We start from the raw sequence: 25,468 nt of genomic DNA, 5'->3' as shown, positions 1-25,468 counted from the left end.
TGTAAAAGCACCTAGTATACTGACCAATGTTCCTGTGATTTGCTGACATACTTCATGAGATGATTATAGAAGGCCATAAGAATGAGACCTAAGAGGTTCTATGGAGGATGATCATGAGTTAAATGATTATCTGGATAGTACAGCACCTTGGGGAATAACATATGGTATCAGCACATGAAAGATGGGGAATAACATATGGTATCAGCACATGAAAGATGTGGGAAGAAGAAACTTGAATGAGGAATGCTTTGTATGTGCACTCCTGCCTTATAGCATGGGGGAAGTCTAAGATCTTCATAGCTATTGAAATATATGTCCAATCAGCACATTGTCTATCACACATAGCATTCTGCCGTTCAAGAGGTCAGTTCATGGTCTGAACAGCCTATATTAAATTGACAGATAAGATGATTATGTTCAAGACACAGACAAGGCTGAGAATGCATACTAAGAATCACATACTCGGATATGAAAAGCCAGAAGTGTAAAAGGAGCTAGAATTGGATGTGAACTAAACAAGACTGGAGAGTCCAGGAGAATCTGCAGAATAAATGTGTAGATGAGGTCAGATGAAGATTTGGGGATCAGTGCTTTCGCCAGATTGTTGGGAAGGATGTGTGGTTATCTGCAGAGACTGGGTAATAATGGGTCATTACCAGCCCCCTATTGAAAATGCAGAAATGCTATGCAAGCCTCTATGATTGAAACTAGCTAAACCACTGACATGGGTCGAAGATAAAGGAGGACCTTTACAGATAGTGCATTTGGATGGAAAGTGCAAAGCTGTGCTTCAGAAACAATGGCACATGAAAAGGTGGCGAGAACCAGAACTGTGGTAGAGCCTTTTATGCACCAGGAATGAGCATTGGGACAGCAATGATCATGGATCACTATTGGGATTGTGGATCCAGAGCTTATGTGAAGCTACCCAAGGACTGGGGAGGGCGAAGTTACATGGTAAACGTCCATGTGCCAGCATTGTTGATTTCCTAAAAGTGACTTAAACCTTGACGGCTTTCCAAAAGCAGATGCTCACCTAAGGAAGAAAGGATCTGTGGAGCTGGTAAATTGAATGAAGAGAGTACTACTTCTCTTCCAAGTCAATAGAAGCTTTTGATGCCATTCCATATGAACACTGTTCAGCCAGACTTTATCGATATTCACAATGATCTTCATGCCTAGGATCCAGGTTGGAACAAATACCAAATGGCTTCAGATTATCAGATTACCAGAAGGAAATTGCTGCAGGCGATCAACACTACCATAAAGGGATTCAATGCTATCAGAGAAGAGCTGAGAGCCATACAAATGACTCTTCAGAACAGATAAGTCATGTACATGATTACAGTTAAGGATGGAGGTGTTAGTGAAAAAATTGGAAAATCATGTTGCACATTTGTACCTTCTCATGACGAGAATGGTACCTTAACAGAGGCCATAGAGATGCTGAGGAAGCTACACGTCCAGATGATGGACGAAGTGGAAGACATTGCTGATGATGGCTGGTTTGGATCGATCTTTCGTGGGTTCCACAATGGATGGCAGACATATTCAAGTTCCTTTGTGCCCTGATAGTGATGGTGTTGCTTGGATAATAATCTCACAATGAAAGAAAACTGCAAAGAAAGCCATAGGGATGAAGAGCGTGATTGATGCTGAATAAGGATGGAAAACCAAGGAGCTGACAGATGAAACAAATCAGTGATTTCGTGAAAGCCAGCATCCATGCACCTGAAGGAACAAAGTTCCTGTATTCAAAGAACCATCAGAAGTATGTGGGAAAGTGGAATTAAAGTTGTCCGAGTGGACAGTGCATGCTCATGACTTGGAACAAGGATGAGCTTGTGAAATCGGATGGATGCCTGAAAGGAGACAATGATATGAGTCCCAAAGAAGCATTTAGTCAAAAAAGGATGTCTATATCTGTAGGATGATGCGAGAGTGGTCGATGAATTGGCCATCGGGCAGAGTGTTGGGAAGGATCCAAGTAGTCCCACCTCAACCATCTCGCCCATATTGCCTATATTTTGGGAACCAGAGTGTGACACACGCAGTACCAGTGAAAATACCAAGGAGAATCCTGGAGGCAAAGTTCCTATTGAGAGGGCCATACCTACACAACAGTATGATGGCCATTTGAATGAAATCCCAGAAGAAACCGGACCAATGAATGTAAGCGCAGATTGGGCATGTTGCATGAAGCCAGACTAACGTACACAGAAGAGATGCAGAGACAAGAGAAATGTAGATATTCTATAAGGCATCAAGAAGGTATCAATATAAGTGACCCCTCGGGCTCGAGATGAAGAAAGTTATGCTACAGAAACGATGAAGATATCAAGTCATTTTACACGTGTACAGATGCAAAGAAACACAAGCAGACTAAGCATTCTTGAGGCTAGCTTTGTAGTAAATGGATTGTGGCATGTGCCAACGTAGACCTAAAGAATGGATTATTCCACTACGTGCTATAGCAGAGCTGGACCAGGGAAGGAAGGCCTTTTTTCAGTGTTTCGCAGTTGAAAAGCAATTGAATTACAAAAGTTAATCTCAGAAGGGCGAGGCTGGATGGAGCACCAAGAAGCTAAGGCCACTCAGGGCTAGGATGAGAAGACATTAGTTATAGTCAGTACATGTGTTTCCATCGAATATTTTCCATCGAAGTTAAGTACCACAAATGTATTCCAATGAAAAAATGTGCATCAAATACATTTTTCTTTTTTGGGGGACCCACCAACCCCCCAACCTCTGTTTTAACCCTTAACACACCCCAAACAAAATTAACCCTTTACACTTTTTGTTGGAAAAAATTTGATAGAAAAACCCGTGATGGACATTTTTTTTGATGGAAAGTCTGCATACCGTTAAAATTGTGTGAACGAATGAAACTCCTGTTCAGAAGATAAGAACAAAAACAAGGAAGACTTCAGAGGTTAATTAAAAAATAGTATTTTAAATGCACCAGTGCTCAAATTCGTGGTCTTCAGTCACGTGGAGGGATGAAATTCGACAAACATGACGAACCGCACCTATGCAGGGAGGCAGAGCGTGCCTTATACTTCCTTGTATTCTCCAGAGCAAAGAACACTTCCAAGGACAAGTTCATAGGATTATTTGACAGCAGACCACTAAGGTGATGATATGCTAATTGGTGGGAAGCTATGGTTATGACCAGCTCACCAGCACCTGGAAGTCCAGCCATCATGCTGCTAACGTAGGTGGGAAAGTACTAACCGATGTAAGAGTGCCAACCAATTATAGAGGGCCGTGTAATTAAGGGCCCTATAGTTTGTGTAACCAATGGGACGATGTGTACTTAGTGACATTCATAGTGACCTGTTTTAGAGGAGGGTTTAGTTGCCCCACCTGATAAGGAGCCTATCACTTACTTAGACCAGTATACTTGGATGTTCCCTTTTAGCCTATCACAGTTGCCACAAGGTATTTGTAGTTTGCCACGTAGAATGACGTTAGCAAACACACAGGTTAACATCACCAGAGTTTTTACTAGAATTGTTTTTTATGAAGCTCATTGAGACCATGCTGTGAGACGTCTGATGTCGTTTTACTCCCTGTTTTAGATAATTGATATTAAAACAGTCAACCCTTGCCAGCTTCCGGAGTCGTTTAGATTATTGATGTTTGAGTATCTTCTGCATCCTCATTCATCTCCATTTATTTCTATCTCGTCTTAAAGGGCTGGGGCGACTGTCCCAGTTCATCTTCACCGCACATGCCATCTTCAATTTGGGCTTCTACCTAAAGCCCTTGCAGGACAAGGCTGCGGTGTTGAGCGACGCAGGTGACGCTGCCCGACTTTCCACGGAACACGTTTGTTACATCCACGCTACTGAGCCTATATAATCTGAGGTTCAGGACCCTCTGCGGCAAAGCCCTTGCAGGACAAGGCTGTGTTGAGCGGCGCAGGTATTTGGTGACAAAGTGGTCTGCGGTGTAGACTGTGAGCGCGGACGTCTTACCGTCCTGACTGCGGCTGCCATGTGAGTAGTTGGGAGTTTGCTTGCTGCTCTGCACTTCTAACCCCCCCTGCCTACCCTCCACCCCTGCCTCACGTGCGTGTCCCAGCCACCCTACCCTTGCTTCTTATGCATTCTTTCCCCTCACCTGCACCACCCCTTGCACTCCCCATTGCCTTTACACGCAAGCCTTATCCAGTCTGGTCCCTTGCAATCCTTGATTGCATGGTTTCTTGTTCCCCCTGATCACATGTTTTCACTTCCTTCTTGCAGCCCCTGACCGCGTACTCTGCGCTTGCCTCACTCCCCCCCGGGCATGGTTCTTCGCAATCCTGTTTGCGTGGTTCCTCGCAACTCCTGATCACGTGCCCCCTCTTACGCCTCGCGTTTCCACTTGCGCTTGCCCCATGCCTTGCCTCGCTCCCTAGCCCGTGTCTCTCCTCAGAATCCTTGATAGCATGGTTCCACGCAACTTCCAGGAGTTCCCTGCCTCGCACTGCCAGTGTGTCCCTTGCAATCCTTGACTATGTGGTTCCTCGCAACTCATACCGCGTCTCGCTACTCCTCGCGATTCCCTGACCTTGTGCCCTGCTCACTGCCTGTGCCTCACCCACCACCCGAAGTCCCACACGCCCTCTGCTCTGCCTGGTCTGCCCTGTTCTCCCGTTGCCCCTCTGTCCCGTTTTACCTTATCCTTATCTTTTTTGAGTCATCACTCTTCTTTGCTGTTGTTTTTTTCCTCACCGACTGCCCTGTTTTTGTGTTCACTGCCTGCATTTTCTCCTTGTACTCCTCCCTCATGTAGGTCCGCCTGCATGGATTCGCCTGTGGTTTTTCTGTGGTTTTGTATTCACCTCACTGACTGCCCTGTCCTTAATTGTACTACTGTTCCATTGCACTCTTCCTTCCTCCAGGTTCTCATTTGTCGACTACTTGTCCTGTCTCCTCGGTTTTCGTCCTCTTAGCAAATCTTTCAATTAGCATACGGTTATACTATTGTCTGAGCTCTTGTGGTACTGTTCAATTGTTTACTACTGTGCTGTCCCTCTTTGTCTCGTCTGCTTGCACCCCTCCTTTGTCCTCATCTAGTGTCCTTCCCTAGTGTCTTGCCTCCTCCCAACCTCCCACCCCATCTCTTCCCTCCCTACCTACTCTATGGTGCTTTGTTTCTGCTATTTTTTCTAACTGCTTATCTATTGACTATCCTGCTCTCCTCACTAAATCTGGTAGGAAGAAATTTAAAAAGGACATCCTGGGCTCCAACCCAGGCCCCTATTATCGCTGACGCCTATACCAGTGCTGCCTCTAGACAATCTCTCACTGACGCCCTTTTTGTTGTTCCCTCGCCAGACCTATGGACTCGTCATATGGTCTCTGTGCTTTCTCCTTTCTCTTCTCCCATTAATGGTGGCACCCGGTGGGTGGCCCTCCGGGCCCCCTTCCACTCCTCTAAAGTCATTGATGTGTACCTGATGGCAACGTCCTGGTCCAAGGCTCTCGGGCCAACCTTCTCCTCTTTGATGGACGCTTCCCACGACTCATCACTTTCCTTTCTTCTCCTGCTGTCCCCTCTTTCCTCCATTGCTTCCTTGCCTCCCCCTGCTGTCTCCTCCTTGGCTACCTTGCTCTGCTCCTTCCTCTTCTGCCCACCCTACCCCCCCCTCAGACTTCTTCCACACCTCTGCACGGCGTACCTCTGATTTGTACCCCTACCCGGAGGTCTTTCAAGAATGGCAACCTTCTCCATTTTGCCAACTGTCAATCAGCTCTCAAACACTCCTGACATCTGGCACCTCCTGGAACTTGATGGCCATGGTCTCACAGAGACATGGTTCACGGCCAGCTCTGTCACGAGCTTTGACACTCTCCTCCCTGATGGCTACAAGATCCTCTCTGCACCCAAGTACAACCACACCAGAGGGGGTGTAGCCCTTATCTACCCGGAGTGGATTCCTGCCTCCGTCATTCCTACGCAGGCCAATGCCTCTTTCCAATGCCTTGTCTCCAAGTTCTCCCTCTCTCCCCCTTACTGTGGTTTCCATCTATCGGCCACCTGGTCACACACATCTCCTTCCTCTGAGTGGGCGGACCTCTCCTCCCTCCGGGCCTCGACCACTCCACGCCTTCTTGGAGACTTTAACATCCACCTGGATGCTTCCTGTCCTTCCTCTGAACTCTTTCGCAACCTCTGCGAGACTCTCTATTCTCCCCTCTGGTCCGACTCACTCTGCAGGTCACACTCTGTATGCTCTGATCACCTCAGACCTTCCCCTTTCTATCCCTCTCACTACTCCTCTCTCCTGGAGTGATCACTTTCTCCTTTCCTCCCATCTAAGCCTCTACCCCTCAGGCCAAGCCAACTCCAGCACTGCCACCTACCTTCTCGGTTATCTGACCTATGAAGCGTGTCAGTTGAGGCTTTCGCCACCACTTTCTCACCCCGTCCTCTGCCTTTGGCTGACTCACACTCTGACACAGCCATTTCCATGCTCCATTCTGCTATGTCTGATAATCTTGATGTTCTTGCCCCTGTCATGAGGATCCGCTTGAAGCCCAATGGCAAGTGCAATTCCTGATACGACTCGGACCTCGTCACCCCTAAACGCAAGTGAAAGATGGCTGAGCGAAAATGGCGTGCTTCCGGTACATCCTCTGACAAACTTGCCTGCCGCCTCCTCCGAAGGCAATACACCAAGTCTGCACCAAGAAGAGCCCACATCCAAGCCTGCGTCCCTGCGGCATCCAACAACTCTTTAAAATATGCAAGGAACTGGCTAATCCTGCTGCAGTCTCTGCCTCTCCTGTCCCGACAGGCTCTCTGCACGGCCCCGGCTTCACTTCTACTATAAAACTCAGTACATCCTGTCCGCTCTCTCTTCCTCTCCTCCCTCTACCCTTTGCTATTCTTCTGGCCCTTCTTTGGACACTCCTCCTCCCTCCTTCTTTTCCCCTGTTCTCCCCAGAAGAGTTTTCCAAGTCTGATCTATGAACGTCTCTTCAAAACAGGTTCTCCCCTTTTCCTCTAAAACCATCAAGGACCACATCAACACACTCTGGCTCCTGGTCTGGCTGACTTCTGTAACAATTCCTTCGCCACTGGAGTCTCCCCCCCCCCCCCCCTTTCAAAGCACTCTTGTGCACCTTCTTCTTAAGAAACCCTCAGCTGACCCCTCCTGCCCGGCCATCTCCCAGCTTAATCTTCACATTGAATCTGTTGGTTGCCTCCATGATCATCAGTCTGGCTTCAGAGTCGCCAGAAGCACGCAAACTGCTCTCCTGAACATCCATCAAGACCTGCTCTCCAACCACGATTCTAATACCCCCTGTGTCCTCATCTTACTTGATCTCTCTTCTACCTCTTTGCCTTTGCTTTCTCTCACTCTTCCCAGCTCCTGGTTGAAATTGAAACTTCACTGGTCACCTGGGTACCCTCTGATCTCGGGCCCAGGTCCCGTCCCTACCAGTTGTACTCCTGCACTGGTTCCCCCCCCCCCCACTCCACCTGGCTTCCTTGCTGCTGGGGTCAGTCTGTATCCTCACAGTCCACTTCCAGCACTTGGCACCTGATGTCTGCACTTACCCTTGCACTTGCCACCAGCTGGCCTCCCCTTTTATTTATATTGATTTGTTTTATTTGTTTTGTGTGATCCCATGTACTGCCCCTCACCTTTCTCCTTACACTTTTCCCCCTCCCAGCCTCCCCTGCACTTGCGCAATCTCGATGTCACCTGGCCTAGTACGATCGTTGTCTGTCTTCCCTTTTGTTCCCCCTCCCTTGCCTCGACGTGCCTTGAAGTACTTGTGTATAAGCGCATTATAAGCGCATTATAAGTATCTTACTCGAGCACTCTTCTTAAAGTCAGCCAAGGACGAGTATGAAGCGCTCAAGTCCCTTGGTCAACTCAATAATGAACAGACCGGACAAAGGGGAGGTAACAACATTCGCCGTTTATGCAGCTAAAGTCAAAGAGGCTCCGGTTACGGCCAAAACCAGAATACATCTTTGAATTAAAACCAAGGTCAAGCGTCCCAAGGTTATCCTAGAGGCCAGCGCAGAGGTGACTCTCCACTGGCGGAGGTGGAGGAACGCCTCCCAAACAATGACGCCCCGCTACAGGTCCCCTCCCCTCCCATGCCTCCACAGTCGGGGGATGGTTTTCAAACTTCACCAACGCATTGGAGGTGGCATAACCGCAGACAAGTGGCTGTTACAACAGTGGCGGGAGGTTATTTTGTGGAGCTCCTAGAAACACCATAAAATCTCCCCCCACACCAGAGGAAGAAGTCAAGAGAGGAATAACTCTTTTGATAGAAGAGGATTGGCCGGAGGTGCCCCTGAGAGCTGTGGAACCTCAGAGGATGGCTCTCAGTAAGTCCGAGGCCTGTTTTTGAGCCCTATTCTGTTCCTCCTCCTAGATTGGAGTTTTTCCAACCTTTACAGGATATTTCAGAGGTGGAGGAGCTGCCAGTCAAAGGGGTCACCATAGGAGTACCCGTGGTGGAAAGCAAGGTACTCGGGGTGCCAAAGCCGCTCAGGCAGTTGCCTTTTTGCCCTCAGGCACTGCTGCATCCGCTCAGTCATGAGGCCATGTCCCATGGTTCGCCGGTTGGGGGCAGACTTGCGCAGCATCTTGGAGAATGGCGTGCCATTACTTCGGATGTGTGGATTCTTGAGATCATAGCCCATGGCTACTGTCTTGCTTTCCGGCAGAGGCCTCATGACATTCCACCGGGGAAGCTCTTTGAAGTGTCCGGATCAGCGCCTTGCGCAGGAAATCCTATCCCTGCTGGAGAAAGGCACCATAGAACCTGTAGCAGAGGAACAAGGGATGATATTCCCCTTATTTTTTTATCCCAAAAAAGATGGGGATTGAGACCCATTATGGACTTGCATTGGTTGAACAAGCTCCTCAGGAAGGACAAGTTCAAGATGGTAACTCTTTCTCAAGTCCTCCAGGCCCTTCAACTTCAGGATTGGTTGGTAGACCTCAAGGATGCTTACTTTCATGTGCCGATTCATCCCAAGCACAGGAAGTACCTGAGGTTTGCGGTTGATGACTCGCATTTTCAGTTTCGGGTCCTACCATTCAGATTGACCTGCACCCAGAGGGTCTTCACCAAGCTGATGCTGATGGCGGTGGCAGTGCATCTCAGAAAAGTGGGGGATTCACGTCTACCCATAACTGGACGATTGGTTGATCAGGGCGTGCTCTCCCGAGCAAGCCCTGGATCATCTGGCCGTCACCTGCCACTCCCTTCACAAGCTGGGCTTCTTCCTCAATTTAAAGAAGTCCCATTTGACACCTACCCAGCGGCTCCAATACATCGGAGCAGTGCTAGACACATCCCTGGGGCAGTGTTCGTCTCCCCAGGTGAGGGCTCATCACATTCTGCAGATGGTGGACAAGTTTCAATGTGCCCAGAGTCTCCTTGTGTTTGAATTCTTGAGGTTGCTCGGCCTCATAGCATTCTGCATTTTCCTGGTGCTAGAGGCCAGGCTGCTGAGAAGATCCCTGCAGTGGGCTCTCAAGATGCAGTGGTCGCAGTTATCCGGCAGGATGTCTGATCCTGTTCAGATTCCGACCTCGGTTGCCCAGGATCTTCTATGGTGGGCCGACAAAGGCAATCGGATGAAGGAGCACCATTTTGGCAACCATGGCCGGAGGTGACGATTGTGACGGACGCATCCCTCACAGGTTGGGGGCGCTCATGCCAATGAGTTGACAGCCAGCGGATGTTGGTCTCTCTCGGAGTCCAGACTCCACATCATTCTGTTAGAGCTGAGGGCCGTCAGGCTAGCCCTGAAGCCTTTTCTGCCGTCTGTGCAGGGGAAGAATGTCCTGATTATGACGGACAATACAGTGGCCATGTACTACTGCAACAAAAAAAGGGGGGGGGACAGGGTCACTCCCGTTGTGCAGGGTGGTGATGCAGCTCTGGTTCTGGGCCATCCCGCAGGAAATTTCGATCTCAGCAGTTCATCTGGTCGGAGACGAAAAAGCGGCGGCGGATGCTCTGAGCAGGCAGAGCACGGTCTCTCATGAGTGGGTGCTGGCTCGGGAAGTTCTTTTGGAGATATACGCCCTTTGGGGAACCCCACAAGTGGATCTCTTCGCCACCAGTGTCAACCGAAAGTGCGAGAGATTCTGCTTGCGGGAATTTCCTCCAAGAGGAGCCTTAGGGGACGCGTTCATAGTGGAGTGGTCCTTCCCACTGCTGTACGCGTTTCCTCCAGTCCCCGTCATTCCGCAAGTGTTGCAGAGGTTACGGAGGTTCGGTTCCCGAATGATCCTCATTGCTCTGGCATGGGCCAGGAGAGCGTGGTAACCGGACCTTCTAGACATGTCCCTCTGCCCTCCACGCTGTCTTCCCTACCGAGACGACCTGCTCTCACGGGAGGGGGGGTTGGGTTCTCCATCCAGAGGTCAAGTCTCTTAGCCTTCATGCTTGGTATCTAAAAGGTTGAGGTATAAGGATTAGGACCTCCCCGAAGACGTGATGGAGGTGTTTTCAGCCAGAAGGCCCGCAACGAAATCCCTGCACCGTTGCCGCTGGAGAATGTTCTGTGACTGGTGCAGGGTACAGAATGTGGATCCTTTCCAATGTTCCATTCCTCTGGTTTTGTCTTTTTTGCTTTTTTTAGCCCACAAGGGCCTGCAAGTGGGTATCATTAACGGTTACCTTGCGGTGCTGTCCATATTTAAGCCCTCGTTTGAGGAATGTTCTTCTTTTAAGATTCCTTTGATTTCTCAGTTTCTAAAAGGGCTAACTAATCACCGTTGCCTTTCCAGGTACCGGGATGGGATTTGAATCTGGTTTTAAAGTTCCTAATGGGACCTCTGTTTGAACCCTTACATTCTTGTCTGTTGCAACTGTTGTCCTTTAAAACTGTGTTTTTAGTTGCTGTTACCTCCGCACGCAGAGAGAGTTGCAGGCACTTTCCACCAAACCACCCTTTACTGTTTTCCATAAGGACAGGGTTGTCCTGCGGGTGCGGCATTCTTTTCTTCCGAAGGTTGTGTCGGAATTCCATTTCAGCCAGAAGGTGATTCTTCCAGCATTTTATCCTCCTCCACATCCTGGTCAGTGTGGACGATCAGCTCTTTGTTGGTTATGCTGGAAGGCGCTTGGGCCAGGCTGTTTCCAAACAGACCTTGTATAGATGGATCATTTTGACGATCTCAGAGTGTTACCATTTGGCGGGAAAGGACCTTCCAGTGGGCTTACGGGCACGCTCTACTAGGGCTGTGGACGTCTCCTCTGCTCTGCAGAGGGGCGTTTCTATTCGCAATATTTGTGAAGCAGTCACATGGGCCTAGGCCATACTTTTCTAAGACATTATTCCTTGGACTCCATCCATGGGCACGATTTGGCCTTTGGAAAGGCAGTCCTTTATTCAGCCATTTAATTGGGCATTCTAAAATTGTAAATTCTTTCCCCACCTTCATAAGCTGGTACTGCTTTGGGAGTCTGTCATAGATCTGGAATACGTCGGAGGACACAATCTGCCCGAAGAACAAGTTACTTACCATATCTGGTAACGTTCTTTCGATGGGATGTTCCTCTGACGTATTCCACATCACCCTCCCAGCCTGCCACTCTACCGAATTTCCATAAGAGATTGCAGCTTACGTTTCCGCAAGGCTTTCTGCAGTTATACTGGCACGAGATTGGTGCCACACGTTCTGGGAAAAAACTATAACTGAGGCTACAGGTGCCGTGTGTCCTATATATAACATCTGGTGATGTCGACTGAGGCCCACAAGGGACAACGGATCGACGCAGGACGTCTTCTGCCGAAAGTTTTCCGGAGCAGCACAGCTGTGGACATTACCGGTCATAGATGTGGAATACGTTGGAGGAACATCCCATCGAAAGAAGGTTACCAGATATGGTAAGTAACTTGTTCTTCTATATCAACAACTGGGGGGGTAGGGGGGGGGGGGGGGGGAAACTCTCCCTAGTCTATCCAAGTTGGTGCAAAACATATGAAGGTGGGCACTCAAACGGGGGCTTCAATGGGGTGATCCCACACTAGACTTCTTTGCTACAACAGAAAACAAGCAATGTCCAGACTTCGCATCCAGGTTCCCCCATCCAGCCTCCAAGGGGTATGGATGAACAGGTCAGGGAAATTTGCTTACGCTAAGCAGTCCTCTTTCACGCCCCCCCCGCCCCCCTCTGCCAGACGCCATTAATGAGCAGGATTGTGAACGAGATGCACAGAGAACAGATGACGCTCGTCCTAGTTGCACCTATGTGGTGAGACGACCATCGTATCCACCACTGCGCAAACTGGCAATGTACTATCCCATCAAGCTCCCGTACCTAACCAACCTGTGTTTGAATTTGTGCTGCATCCGCCGGCAGGCGGAAGAGCCGGCCCACCGAAGGCCATCTAAGGCCCTGTTTGCCCCTGCAGTGGCATTGCATCTGGAGCCAGCAAGGTGGAGAGGATAGGAGCCCCCACAAAACCACATCTATCCAGGAAACAGGGATCCGACCCTGCGCCGAGGAATGAAGCACCTCCCCATGGCCACATATGCCGCTCGATGCCCCGGACCGCCCTTAATCACTCCATAGTGAGGCGCACTATATTAGTGCACTGGTCCCCCCCCCCCCCCCCCCCCAGCACCCTATATTTTCACCCCGTTAGAGCCCGGAAACCCCAGGACGCGCCTGCATGAGCGCCGACAGCATCAAAAAGAAAATTTTGGCGCGATGCGGCACCACAACGAGCCTGAGCGTCGTGTTTGTTGCTAAGCAACCGTGTGTTCGAATTTGTGCCGCATCCGCCAGCAGTCGGAAGAGCCAGCCCATCTAAGGCCCTGTTTGTCCCGTTCTCATCTGGACGGCGCGCAGAGATTTAATCATCTGGACTTTGACATGAGTATGCATCTGTTGCAAGTACCAAACTGATGTTAGTACTACCTCCCTTGTAACATAACTAACTATTGCAAGCCATTACCTAAATCCCATGCTACTGTCTCCTCACTGTAACCTTTACAATCTATATCAAACCTCAGTACATCTAACCCTGCACAGAATATTGCAGTCAGTTTCATGTTATTCCTTCCAAAACAGTGTTCTGTTTATGTACTTAGCCTGAGCTTGCTGTTCCATTGTACACGTGATCAATATTAACTGTACATTGCCTCAAGTTAGACATCTCTGCCATGCTGCATTGCTGTGCCCATATCTCCATGCTCTGCATCCTACTTCTAATTGCCCACGCCATTTTTTCTGTATATCGCCCGAGCAGGGCTACTCAGTTTGCACGTTATAATTACACATAGCTGTGTGTGCATTTTGCCTTTAGCAACAGCAGCGGGTAACTTCGTCCGCTCTGAATTACTTCAAAGCTGTGCCGAGTCACCCACTTGCTGCACAAATGCCACTAGTCTTGCCCGCTACCCTGCCTGAACATCACCTAATTCTCGCACCCATATACCATCAGTAGAGTACTACGAACTTTATTACTGACTGCTTGCTTTGCTTCCATTGTTCCTGCCGACTAGCATTAATGTCCATTGATGTACCCTGTTTGCACATCCGCATAATTGCCCGCGCACTGTGACCTGCTCATGATTCATCACGTACCCTGTTGCTAGCGAGGCCACGTTATGCTTCATTACCCATTATTCTAACTGCAATACCCAACTGTATTACTGTGTGTTCACTGCTCTGAATGCCAGCCACAGCTCTGCTATTAGTTTGACCCCTCTGTGTCCTTGAAATAGCCTATTGCCACAGCCAGCCACAGTTTGCCCCTCCTGAAATAACCTGTTAGCCATTGTGCGTCCACTTGAAATTGCCTACTGCCAATTGCCAGATTTTGTGTGCCCTTCTGAAACAGCCAACTGTTAGCTATTGCATGCCCCTTTGAAATAGCCTATTGTCAGATAGTGTGCCCCTCTGAAACAGCCTACTGCCAGCCACTGAGTTGCTCTCATACCTCAGCCTACATGGGACTAGCCTACCCTCACTCATACACTCCATGTCTAAGCTGAGCTAGACTGCATTTCCCACCACTCCCACCCACCTACTACGATGTGCCTTAACAAGACTCAGGTGGCCTCTTTGTTGTGCCTTACCATACCAATTATTGCTTTAATTATGTCCTCCTCTAAACACGCACCTTGTCCCACCGTGGACAGAAACAGCAGACTTCGAGCTAGATTACCCCGCCTTTACGAGCATAGATGTTATAGTAACAAGGCTTTTAATGCCCAACATAAACCTACCTCACGGTTCCCTAAACTATGTCCCAACCAAACTATACCTTGTACTAATACTATTCAACCTAAACTCATTCCAATATAAAACCAGAACACACCTTACGCCCACACCACTGAAATAGCTGACACCTTATCCTCTGATAACCTTGACCTCCTGGCAGTCACCGAATCATAGCTGCACGAAGCAGCAGGTCCAGCACACTCTCTCTAGCTATTCCTGAAAACTTTCAATCAGAACGGACAGACCTAACAGCAGAGGAGGCGGTTTGGCCGTTATAGCAAAAACTAACCCCGCTCTAAGACTACTAGCTCAACCTCCCCTCAAATCATTCGAACTCATAGGCAAATTGCCTATCTCTAACTGCCACACTTAAACAGTCTACCTAATATATATGCCACCTGGCCCCATTGGGACCTTCGAAGAGGATCTACACTTGTGTATAGGCGCGTTATAAATGCCATATAATATCGAGCTTCTTAGTCAACAACACAAGATTCCTCACAAATCCTATTACTAGGCGATTTGAATTTAGGATTCAACGACCCTGATGACAAACAAGCCCAATCTATAGCCACTATGCTAGCTGAACATGGCCTAACCCAAAAAAGTTCTAAACCCAATCCACAACAAAGGAAGGACTCTGGACTGGGTCGCTATCTTGAGCTGTGATACCACCATCACCAAAATTACCCCTCCACATTGGACAGACCACTACCTTATCGACTTTACAGTAACTCTTAATAAACACATTACCAAAGAGAAAATTATGGCACCACCCCTACCTACTAGAGCCAGAAAAATATAACTCCAGACAATCTCCTGCCATTGCTACTACCAACTATTAATGCTCTTCCCAATAACCTGAATCCTGAACTCCTGGTAGAAAGCTACAATAATGCTATGAAGAAAGCACTAGATACTATTGCTCCTCTAAAACTTCAAAAAAGTAAACAACAAGCACTGATAAACGCCTAGTTCACCCCCCACTTAAAAGAAATAAGATTGCATAAAAGGAAAATAGAATCTAAATGACACCACACCCCATCTGAAGAAAATAAACAAACTTCAGCTCTTTGCTAATAACTACAAAAAAGATATCCTACTCGCAAAAAAAATCTCTTTAATGAAACAATCTGCAATGGAAGTTCCACCAGGGAATTATTTGCTATCCTAAGGGAGCTGGAATCCCCCGTACCCTCACCTGACCACATAGCCAAAGACAAACAATGCTGCACTAGCATCCAGAATGTTCTAACAAATAAAGTCAAAACACTCCAAACCAAAATCTCCTTAAAAAAAAGACTCTCGAACTCCCAATGAAACACCACTCATCACCAGCGCTACGACAACTAACTCACCAGGCTCTGACCCATTCAAATTTGCCCAAATCTCCATTCTGGAAACTGAAAGGATTGTCGCATCCCTCAAACCTTCCAACTGTAAGGGTGACAGCTGCCTAGCCCAGCTAATTAAGGATGCTGCAAGGGACCTAGCCCCCTTCATAACCAAACTGATTAATGCATCCTTCTCCTCTAACACTATCCCAAGCAACCTAAAAGTATTGGGTTCTACCTCTCCTCAAGAAGCAAACCCTAGATCCCGCTATTCGGTACCGTTCGTTCTCAAGATAATTGACAGAGTAGCATACGTACAAATTCAGCACTATCTTGAATCTAACCAACTTATAGGTGGCCGCCAATCGGGATTCAGACCGCAGCATGGCACAGAGTAAGCCTTAATTGATCTGAAAGTACAGATTGACTAGCTCAATGACAAGGGAAACACCGCCATGCTACTCCTCCTTGATCTGTCGACAGTCCTGTGTGAACATCGGGCATCGGCTGCCCACTTTTCAAACAAGGCCATAACCTGGATCCAATCATTCTTGGACAACCGCTCAATGATTCTTCTCCACATTGGCATCAGCAGACCCGATCAAAATAATTTGCGGTGTACTCCAAGGTTCTTGCGTCTCGCCAACTCTGTACAATATCTTTACCAAGCCCCTATTTTACAAATTGGATAGACTGGGTGTCACCTATACAAATTTGATGACACTCAGATCCTCATTCCCCTTTCGGGCAATTTTGACTGATACGGCCTTGGTAAACAAAATATATCGTCATTCAGGCATGGATGGCCAAGCATGGCCTATACCTGAATGATGATAAAACTGAAATCCTGCTCCTCGGATCTGCTGCCAATCTAAAAAAACTCAGCCCCAACTATTCAGCATTTAATATTGAAAGCAATATAATCAGTTTCCAAAGCAGTGAAAACTCTAGGTTTTCACCTTGACTCGGCCTTAAAACTAAAGAAACAAGTGAACTCCTTAGCATCCTCTACTGCCTACACGTGCAAGCTCATTAGGGCAAGTAGAGCTTTCCTCACCCAAGCCAGCTGCATCATCATTGGCAATGCCCTAATACTTTCCAAACTTGACTATTGCAATGCCTTGTATTTGGGAGGCAACAAATACAACATTGACAAAATTCAAACATTGCAAAACAATGCCCTTAGAACTGCCCTCAACTTACCTTGTAGAGAACACATTTCTAACAAAAGAGAACACAAGTGGCTCAAAATCAAAGACAGAATCTCACTTAAAACAGCACCACTTACCTTTTAAATGTCTTAACAACGCATCACCTGGCAGCAAGAATAGTGAGAAAAACATTGTCTCGCTCCAACAGAACCGCCAATTCCTACTGCCTAGAGATACCTAAATTTAGACTGAAAAAAACAGGCGGCAGCAGCTTCCCATTTAAGACAGCCCAATACTGGAATGCTCTCCCACTTGACATTAGAACAGACCAATCCTACTATAGCTTTAGACGGAATATTATCACATGGTAACACTCTAATGACCCCAAGATTAACCATGTCTCAATTAACACCTATAGATCTTACTCAAGCGGACTGTATATATGTATATTCTTTAACTGATTTGTCGAAATGTAATGTTTCATATTTATATTGTGCCTTACCTTGTAACTACGTTTTTAAGTATTCAAGTTTTTCTGCTCTGTTGCGCCCAGTTACCTTTTGATTTTGGCGCGTCATACAAAATCAACCTGTTAACCCAACACGGAGGCAACATCGGTACACCCTCAGCCACACTCGAACGTGGCAGCATGGCTCCTGAAGTCAGAGTTAGGACACCTTAATCTACCACAGCGGTGTATGGATATCCTCAAGGAGGCAAGAAAACCTAACACTTGACACTGTTATTTCGACAAGTGGAAGAGATTTGTTTGGTGCTAGTCCAAACAAATAAACCCCATAGAATGTACTCCTTCTCACATTCTCAACTATATGCTCCACTTGTTAGACTCGGGGTCAGTATTCAACTCTATGAAGGTCCACCTGGCGGCTTTATCAGCTTATACCACCACTCAAAGCAAGGTATTGTGGTGGAAGGTTCCAGTCATTAAGGCATTCATGGAGGGAGTCAAGAGACTACACCCTCCTATTTCAAACCCACCACCAGGATGGGATCTCAATGTAGTGCTAGCAAAGCTCATTGGGGCTCCCCACCCCCCATTCAAGCCTATGCATAAGTCAAGCTTTAAACACCTGACATACAATACTGGCTATTACTTCCATAAGAAGTTAGTGAATTGCACGCATTGTTCTTTGTTATACATAAAGATACATTGGCTTTACATGCTCATCCTAGGTTCTCCCGTAAATTAATTTCTAAATTCTATGTGAACCAATCTATTGAGCTTCCGGCTTTCTTTCAGAGACCAACTAGCTCAGCTGAGGAAAACTCCACACACTAGATGTGAGGAGGGTGGTCCTTTACTATGTAAACAAGACCACACTGCTTAGGAAAAGAGATCAACTGTTTGTCTCCATAGCACCAGGCAGAGGAGACCGCATTTCGAAAAAAATGCCATCTCCAGGTGGATAGTAAGATGTATTCAGTTGTGCTATTCATTATTAAACAAAACTCTGCCTTTTACACCAAGACCTCACTCGACAAGGAGCACTGGAGCTACTCTGGCCTTTATCACAAATGTCCTCTTAGACAGCATTTGCAAAGCAGCTACATGAAGCTCAGTACATAGTTTCACTCGACATTACTGCATTGACACACATTCCAAAGCAGATGCACAGGTGTGACAAGCGGTTCTAAAACATCTATTTGCCGCTGTTACTTCTCACGACCTACCACCTTCTCATAACACTGCTCGCTGATCTATGCATAGCATGTGATCTAAGCAGATTCCACAAGCCTCAGAAGGGATACCTTACTCACAGTAATTGTATTTCTGATGCTTGTATCTGCTTAGACTCTCATGCGCCCACCCTTCCTCCCCTGGGAGAAGGTGCATAAATGTTAGGAGCTTTCTGTCTATATATGCTTGGATACAACTGTACTCGCATTATACTTCATGTAACCTCATGTCAGAACAAAACAATCTGGGGGACCTCTTCGCGTGAAGGACCATGGGTACAGTGGACATCACACTATGGATAGTATTACTGGAACGCCCTGTCGACGTCCCTTTTAGATTTCGAAAACAACTGTAATACTCTGCAGCTTTCACTAGATGTCGGCCTATGCATAGCATGTGAATCTAAGCAGATACAAGCATCAGAAATACGATTACGGTGAGTAATGTATCCCATATTATTTAAACAAGATATATCTGAATAGCTTAAAATACTTCTATCATTTAACCAACACGCATGGGATTACTTCTACTTTCCAAAGGCCACTGCTTAGTTTGTAGTTGCTTGCGGTGCAACTGTTGCAGTTTGACACTGACAGATCTACCGTATTATTGGTTCGACAGCGCACACTCGCAAAGACAAAGCTATACAGTAATTGTATTTAGTTAGCAAAACCACAAGGGTCTTTTAGGAAGGAAAGGGGCTGGTTAGTCATACAGTAGCGGAGCATAATGTTCTGGAGGTGTTTTCTCTGCAAACTAAACCTTTAAAAGCCTGAACCCGAACTCTATGCAAAAGTCAGATTGGAAAGTGCTTGAAAGTCTTAAGCGCCAAGCAGCAGAACAGCAAAGGTTCAAGTGGATATTTTCAGTTTCTAGTTAAGGATCCTAGTAGAATTAACACAATGTGGGAGACCCTGTTAAAGGACTTGCAAAAGGGACAGAAGCCGGCAGCTTGTGTCAGAGCTAAGAGTGGATACCCTGGACACTCCTTTGTGCACGCTCAACACTTTGGAACTTTGGAGCGACTTTTTGGTGTAAGGTAACCAATATCTTTTCACCCCCAGTACCTTAGGTTAGAAGAAATGATCGTGGCTGCATTCTCCTCTGTGCAGCAGAGATGGACCCCAGTCTCCAGATTATTTGGTCTTGTGAAGAAAGGCAGAACACTGCTGCTGAGACATCCCATTCAGTCTCTCGAGAGGACCTCTGGCACAGATATCTTCAACTTCTCTCGTCAGTCTGTGATTTTGTCGTTTTTTCGGCAGCACCAACAAATGACACAATTCGCCTAGTCAATTTTCAATTCCTGGAGTCCTGCACTCTGGTGAGCGGACCTGGATGAGTCAATCTCTGCAGGATCACCTGGAGCTCAGCAAAGACTTGGACGGATTCACCTTTGGCAAGATGTTTCGGGACAGAGGTTTACTGGTATTCGCGGTCTGCAGCTTTGGATTGTAGTTTCTCAGGGCTGGTTGTTCCCACCAGCCAAAGAGCAGCAGTTGTACTCTTCGGAGCTCCTCTTTCCAGTGGAAAACTGGATCAAGACAGCAGTGGTCACATCACAGTGATGCAAAGGGTCTGCAGGCGTCTCTGGTAGTCTTCTTCGGTTACTTAAGTTTCCAGTGGTCGACTTGCCTTTTACCTCAGGAACTTAACCTTTTATTCATTTCAGCACACACTCCTCTGCAGTTTACCGAAAGTGGCAGGCCTTTGTTCAATCAGGACAGTCGGCCCCTCAGTGTGCACTTCAGGCAGACAAAGGGCACGGGTGCGAAAAAGTTCTCCACCACTTCCTACCTGCCCAGACACACTGTAGCCTAGACGCGGTCACCCAAGGGTTCCTGCCAAAGGCAAAACACAGACCCCTCCCAGAATGGTAGAAGAACTAACAAAGGACAACCACAATAGAAATGGTGAAAAAAGAAAGGAGCCGCCATGTTAGAACATTAATGACCCTATCGTGAACAACTGAAACTGTGAATGCAGGCTGCAGTCAAAAATAGCTAAACAGTTGGTACAAAACGTCCACTGCCACCAGGCTGTCTGACTAAAAGTTTGAGGAGCAGAGGAGGATACTAGGTATCCCCTTAGCTTTCCTCATAAGGTGGTGAGTGCTAATCTCTCCTACTATAAAGTTTTAGGAGATACAAAGTATCCCTCTATCCTTAGTTACTCAAAGATAAAGAAAGAATCTCAAAGGAGAACACAAAGGGTTCCCAGCAACGCTGCCCTTAAGGAGCTGTGTACTGCAAAAGTAAAACCCAGATGCCTTAAGAGATATGGAGGAAAGTAGACCCCATAGTAAAGGTAAAACACAGAGTTGCAAAAGATGGAGCCCATAAGAATGACTGAGTGGAAAAAGGCTTCCTTCATTCAGGATAGACAAAGATCCAGAGGTCCAGCAAAAGTGCTCAGGGTCTCACTAGGAAAGGGGATGAAGCATTCAAATGATCTCCCTAACACCACTCCACGGTTTTCTCACAAATATAGTATTTATTTTTAATGTATTTTCTTTTTTATTGTGCACAACCTTTGATGGGAGCATAGTTTACTGTGTTGGCATTCCTTCATGTCCTTGTGTGACAACTGTACCTCATGGCCTCCCTCTCTCATCCTAAGAGTGAACCCTGGACTGCTCAGCCAACCTACCACTTGGAGAGTCAAAATATCTTTGGTGAAACCCTGCTTTACTACTAACAGATTTATTTTCCTAACCCTTTACTTAGGATGTTTGTAAAAAAAATTTTTAAAAAATCATATTCTTGAAAGGAGTCAGCCGTTTCTGTATGAAACGGGGCAAAATGTGCTTATGGAATCGCCTTTTGTCAATGTTTCGCACTGTGAGTACGTGCAGTCGCTGAACAGTCTGACCAATCATTCTGTGGATGTGCTTTACAGAGTCTATTGTGACTTGTTTGACAATGGTTGTTCATTTGTGACAGGGCTCAGCAATTTACATTGGCCTAAACACATTACAGGACATTATTGTAAAATTAAATGCTATTTATGCTGTAAATATTGACTTATTGAGATTGTTTTGCATTCCTCGATGTGCAGGCAGTCTGCTGCAGACATATTTTGCTTCCTTAACGCTCTTCTTACGTGTATTCATGAAGCCGTTGGTGCTCTTCTGTCCCATCGAGGACCATCAATCCCTGTTGTCTCCTGTTCTTGGACCGTTCCTCACCTCCCTGCACGTGGTAAGAAACAATGTGACATTTAAGCACTTCCTGCAGTTCATGGATGGTGGCTGCATGACCGGTGAAGCCATGCTTTCCCCACCCACTAAATTGCTTTTCTCATAAGTTTGTAACTGGTCACAGCTACTGTTTTCTTCACTTTTGATGTGAGAACATTGCATTTTCCCTTAGTACTCTCTAGCTCAGGGGTCTGCAACCTTTGGCTCTCCAGATGTTTCAGACTACAATTCCCATGAGATCTGGCTATTGACTATGCTGGCTAGGGATGAGGGGAGTTGTAGTCCAAAACACCTGCAGAGCGAAAGGTTGCTACTAAGTTACATTTTGATGTCCTACAAATGGTGCAATACAACTATTCATATATTATGCATCTGTGCAAATGTGGATTATTTAGGTAATTCTGTACTTCAACCATATTTAATGAGCCCTGTGATTTCATGATATAATACTCTTCAAAGTATACAGTAGAAGAAGCAGAGCATTCTGCTTATGGGCACAAATAATACCTTGAGGTCGGGTGGCAATATTAGAACAGTACAGTTAGGCCCCGTTTTAGAAAACATCTTAGCAAACCTTCACCATATTGTACTTGAGTGTCCCCGCGAATGCATTTTAGACCATAATGGGACATTACATAGTATTTGTATATGCAGTGGATAAAAGGTTTAATTTCCTGCAGGTCGCTTGATGTTTGGCTTAACTCCTTGTTCCCGTAAGGGCTGCTCATGCTAACTGGGAGAGAGCCGATACCCAGAAGCTACTTTTAACTACTTTTCATCAAATCTTTATTTCAAACTGAAAGCATCTGCAAACCCATAATGTGACTGACATCACCAACCTAGACATCCTTATCTGCCTACAGCCTTCATTATTTTCTGACTGCAAGCGGACATCTGCTTTTATAAAGAGGCAAGTCTAGTAAGATTGATGTTAGGTTTAGAAAACAATACAATAGTATTTGAGCAATACACTGGAACAAAATACATATGAAATGTATTATCAAAGACAAAAATGGAGACAACATATATATCCAATACTACTCGTACGTCCCGTCTCCTCCATCTTTGTTGGCGTCACCCAACATGGGGATGGTACCGGACCTATGGCAGCGGAAAATTGAACTTGCCTTTTAAATTTAGTATAGCGAGCGGGGTGTTGCCTCGGGCGTAGGAATGCTTGGTGGAGGCCCTGCCCTCCAGCGCCTCACCCAAGTCCCTTTTTCCGCATGGAAGGTGTCGGACCTGGCAGCCAGCGCAGAGACTTTTTTAGCTTTCAGCTTGAACCTCATTTTATTTTCCAATTTCAACTTCCCTTCGGTGCCCTGCCTTCCCCGGCGCATGTCGGCTGTAGGAGGATTCACAAGATGTCTTATGTGACCGTTCGTTCCCTGCCTTGGACCCCCATTAACTCTGTCTTAAGCGTTTGAGGCCGGACCAACGCTGGGACGCATGTTCGGCTTGCAGCGCTTTCAGTCACAGGACATTGAAGAATCGGCTGTTGCAGTGGAGGGAGCTTTTCCACACTTCTCCTCCTCCCCACCTGAATGACTGTCTCCAGGTCCTCCCGTCCAGACAAAGGTAGGCCCTCTGTTCAGCATGGCTCCACAGCGTGGTGACTCCTTCCCCAGGGTTCCTACCAATCGGGGTTGCTCGAATTCTGTTGGGCAGTTAAGGCAGGTCCGAGACTCTTTTACGGGAGGTCCTTTTCGCAATTGGAGATGCAGGCGATGGGACCGGTTCCTATTTTTGACGGGCTCCAATTACTATTCCAGGATTTTTCGGTACCCAAGAACCAGGCTGGCCTGATGGTTGTCTTTTACCTGTCATTTCTTAATCTCCTTTACCGCTGGAGCACTTCAAGATGATTACTCCTGTGCACATTGCTGAGTCTGTGTGCAGGGAACTGGATATGTTCCCTGGATCTCAAGGATGTGTACCTGCACGTACCAATTTACCAACTGCATTGGAAGTTGCTGCGGTTCACAATTGTCATACAACTTTCAATACAAGGTGCTGACCTTCGGCCTGAACTCGGCCCCTCGTGTCTTCACAAAGTTGATTAACGCAATGGCAGACCTTTTCCGCTTGGATGGCCATCATCTCTTACCTGGACGACTGGCTGGTGACGGCAGTCAACCGAGGTGGTGTTGCACTTCTGCCAGAGATTGGCAGATATTCTTCATCAGCTAGGTTTATCCATAATCAGAGGAAGTTAGTTGTGCCCATCCCAGGCGCTAATCTTCCTAGGGTTGAGTTGGGACACTACAGTTCAGCGACTGTTTCCTTCGCCCAAGAGGCTCTTGTCCCTCCGCAAGGTGGTGGGGCATTTTCTGGCAAACTTGACCACTTCGGCATAGTGGGTTGAACATATTCTGGGCCTGGTTGCCTCCTGCGTGCTCATTGTAGAGCACGCTCGCCTTGAGTTGAGGCGCCTCCAGCTGGTGGGCAATTGGGATCAGGAGACGGGGGCTCAGTTGGACATGATCCCAATAACACTGCTCCTTCTACCCGATCTTTGCTGGTGGATGATCGATGGAAATGTTTCAGTGGGAGCCCCCTTCACCCGACTGGAGCCTACTTTTGGGCTGGGGGGCTATACTGGAGGGCTACGTGATTCATGGCACATGGTCCAGGATGGAAACCCCATTGCATATCAAACTGCTCGAGCTCCGGGCAGTGGGCCTAGCCCTCAAGTGTTTTTGCCCCTCATCAGGAACAGGTCTATTCTGGTCAGGACTGACAGTTCTACTGCAATGTTTTACCTGAACAAGCACGGTGCTCCCGTACCATACTCCCCCTTCCCCCTCTGCATGGAGGCGGTATCCATCTGGGAATGGGCCCTGGTGGAGGGAGTTTGGATTTCAGCTCGGGGGACAGCAATGCAGACGAGCTGAACCGCTTGGGATTAGACATCCACGAGTGAGAATTGAATTTCACACTGACTCCTTGTTGCCCCTGTTCCAGCGTTGGGGTTTCGTGGACCCAGATTTGTTTGCATCCCCTCTGAATTCCAAGTGCCCCCAGTTTGCTTCATGGGCAGGACTGGGCTGGGGGTATCGGAGACGCCTTCCAGATCTGTTGGCACGGCCACAGGTGTTGTGCGTTCCCACCCACCCCTCTGTTCCAACCTACTCTCCGCATGTTCCGGGCTTTGTGGGTTGAAGCCCGATGCTGGTTGCCCCCCACTAGCCTTCAAGACCCTAGTTTTCAGTTCTGCTCCCAGGGTCCCATGCACTTTCCGATCTCCAGCAGGGACTTCCTGATGCAGCAGGGCGGCGGGGCAGTACGAACATTCAGACTTGGCCAAGCTGCCGCTGGCAGTCTGGTTCCTGACCAGCTGAGTCTTTTGGATGGCAACTGGGACGTCATTCAGCAGGCCATGACGCCCTTGACTCGGTCCCAGTATACGAGCAAATGAACTAGGTTCTGCCATTGGGCTCGTGGCAAGGGTCTGAACCCTTTCCTGCGGATGATGAACTGACTTTTTCAGCTCACCGTGCTCGTTCTGGAGTTCAGGCGGATACGTGCTGGACTTTGGTGGCCATTGGGGCTCAAGAATTCCCTGGAGCATGTGTTTTCGGCAGCCAACCCGGTGGTTAAGACCCACCTTGTGGACTTGTCTAGGCTTTTTCCTCCAGTGCATAGGCCTCAACTGGTCTGGGACCTCCAATGTGGTTTTTGGAGCTTTGCAGCGCAAGCCTTTCGAGCCGATGGCCTCTGTGGATATCTGCTTGCTGACACTAAAGACAGTTTTACTGGTGGCACTCACCTCTGTGTGCAGGGTTAATGAGCTGCGGTTGTTGCCTTCGTCCAGGCCCTTCTTTGTGCAAGCTCTTCACCACGTTTCACAACGAAAAGGGCATCTTGCG

General features: G+C 47.5%; 1 protein-coding gene across 1 annotated transcript in view; it reads left to right on the top strand.

The window, feature by feature from the left end:
• LOC138468291 (exportin-5-like) overlaps nucleotides 1-25,468 on the top strand; it is a 1,210,104-nt gene that overhangs the window by 927,028 nt on the left and 257,608 nt on the right. The window contains exon 23 of the mRNA XM_069608777.1: nucleotides 21,503-21,600. Coding sequence (XP_069464878.1) covers nucleotides 21,503-21,600 — 98 coding nt within the window. The remainder of the gene's footprint in view (nucleotides 1-21,502; nucleotides 21,601-25,468) is intronic.

The sequence above is a fragment of the Ambystoma mexicanum genome, chromosome 4q (assembly GCF_040938575.1).
Source record: "Ambystoma mexicanum isolate Mex_15411 chromosome 4q, UKY_AmexF1_1, whole genome shotgun sequence".
Classification (NCBI taxonomy): domain Eukaryota; kingdom Metazoa; phylum Chordata; class Amphibia; order Caudata; family Ambystomatidae; genus Ambystoma; species Ambystoma mexicanum.
This window is presented reverse-complemented; position numbering and strand designations above follow the sequence as displayed.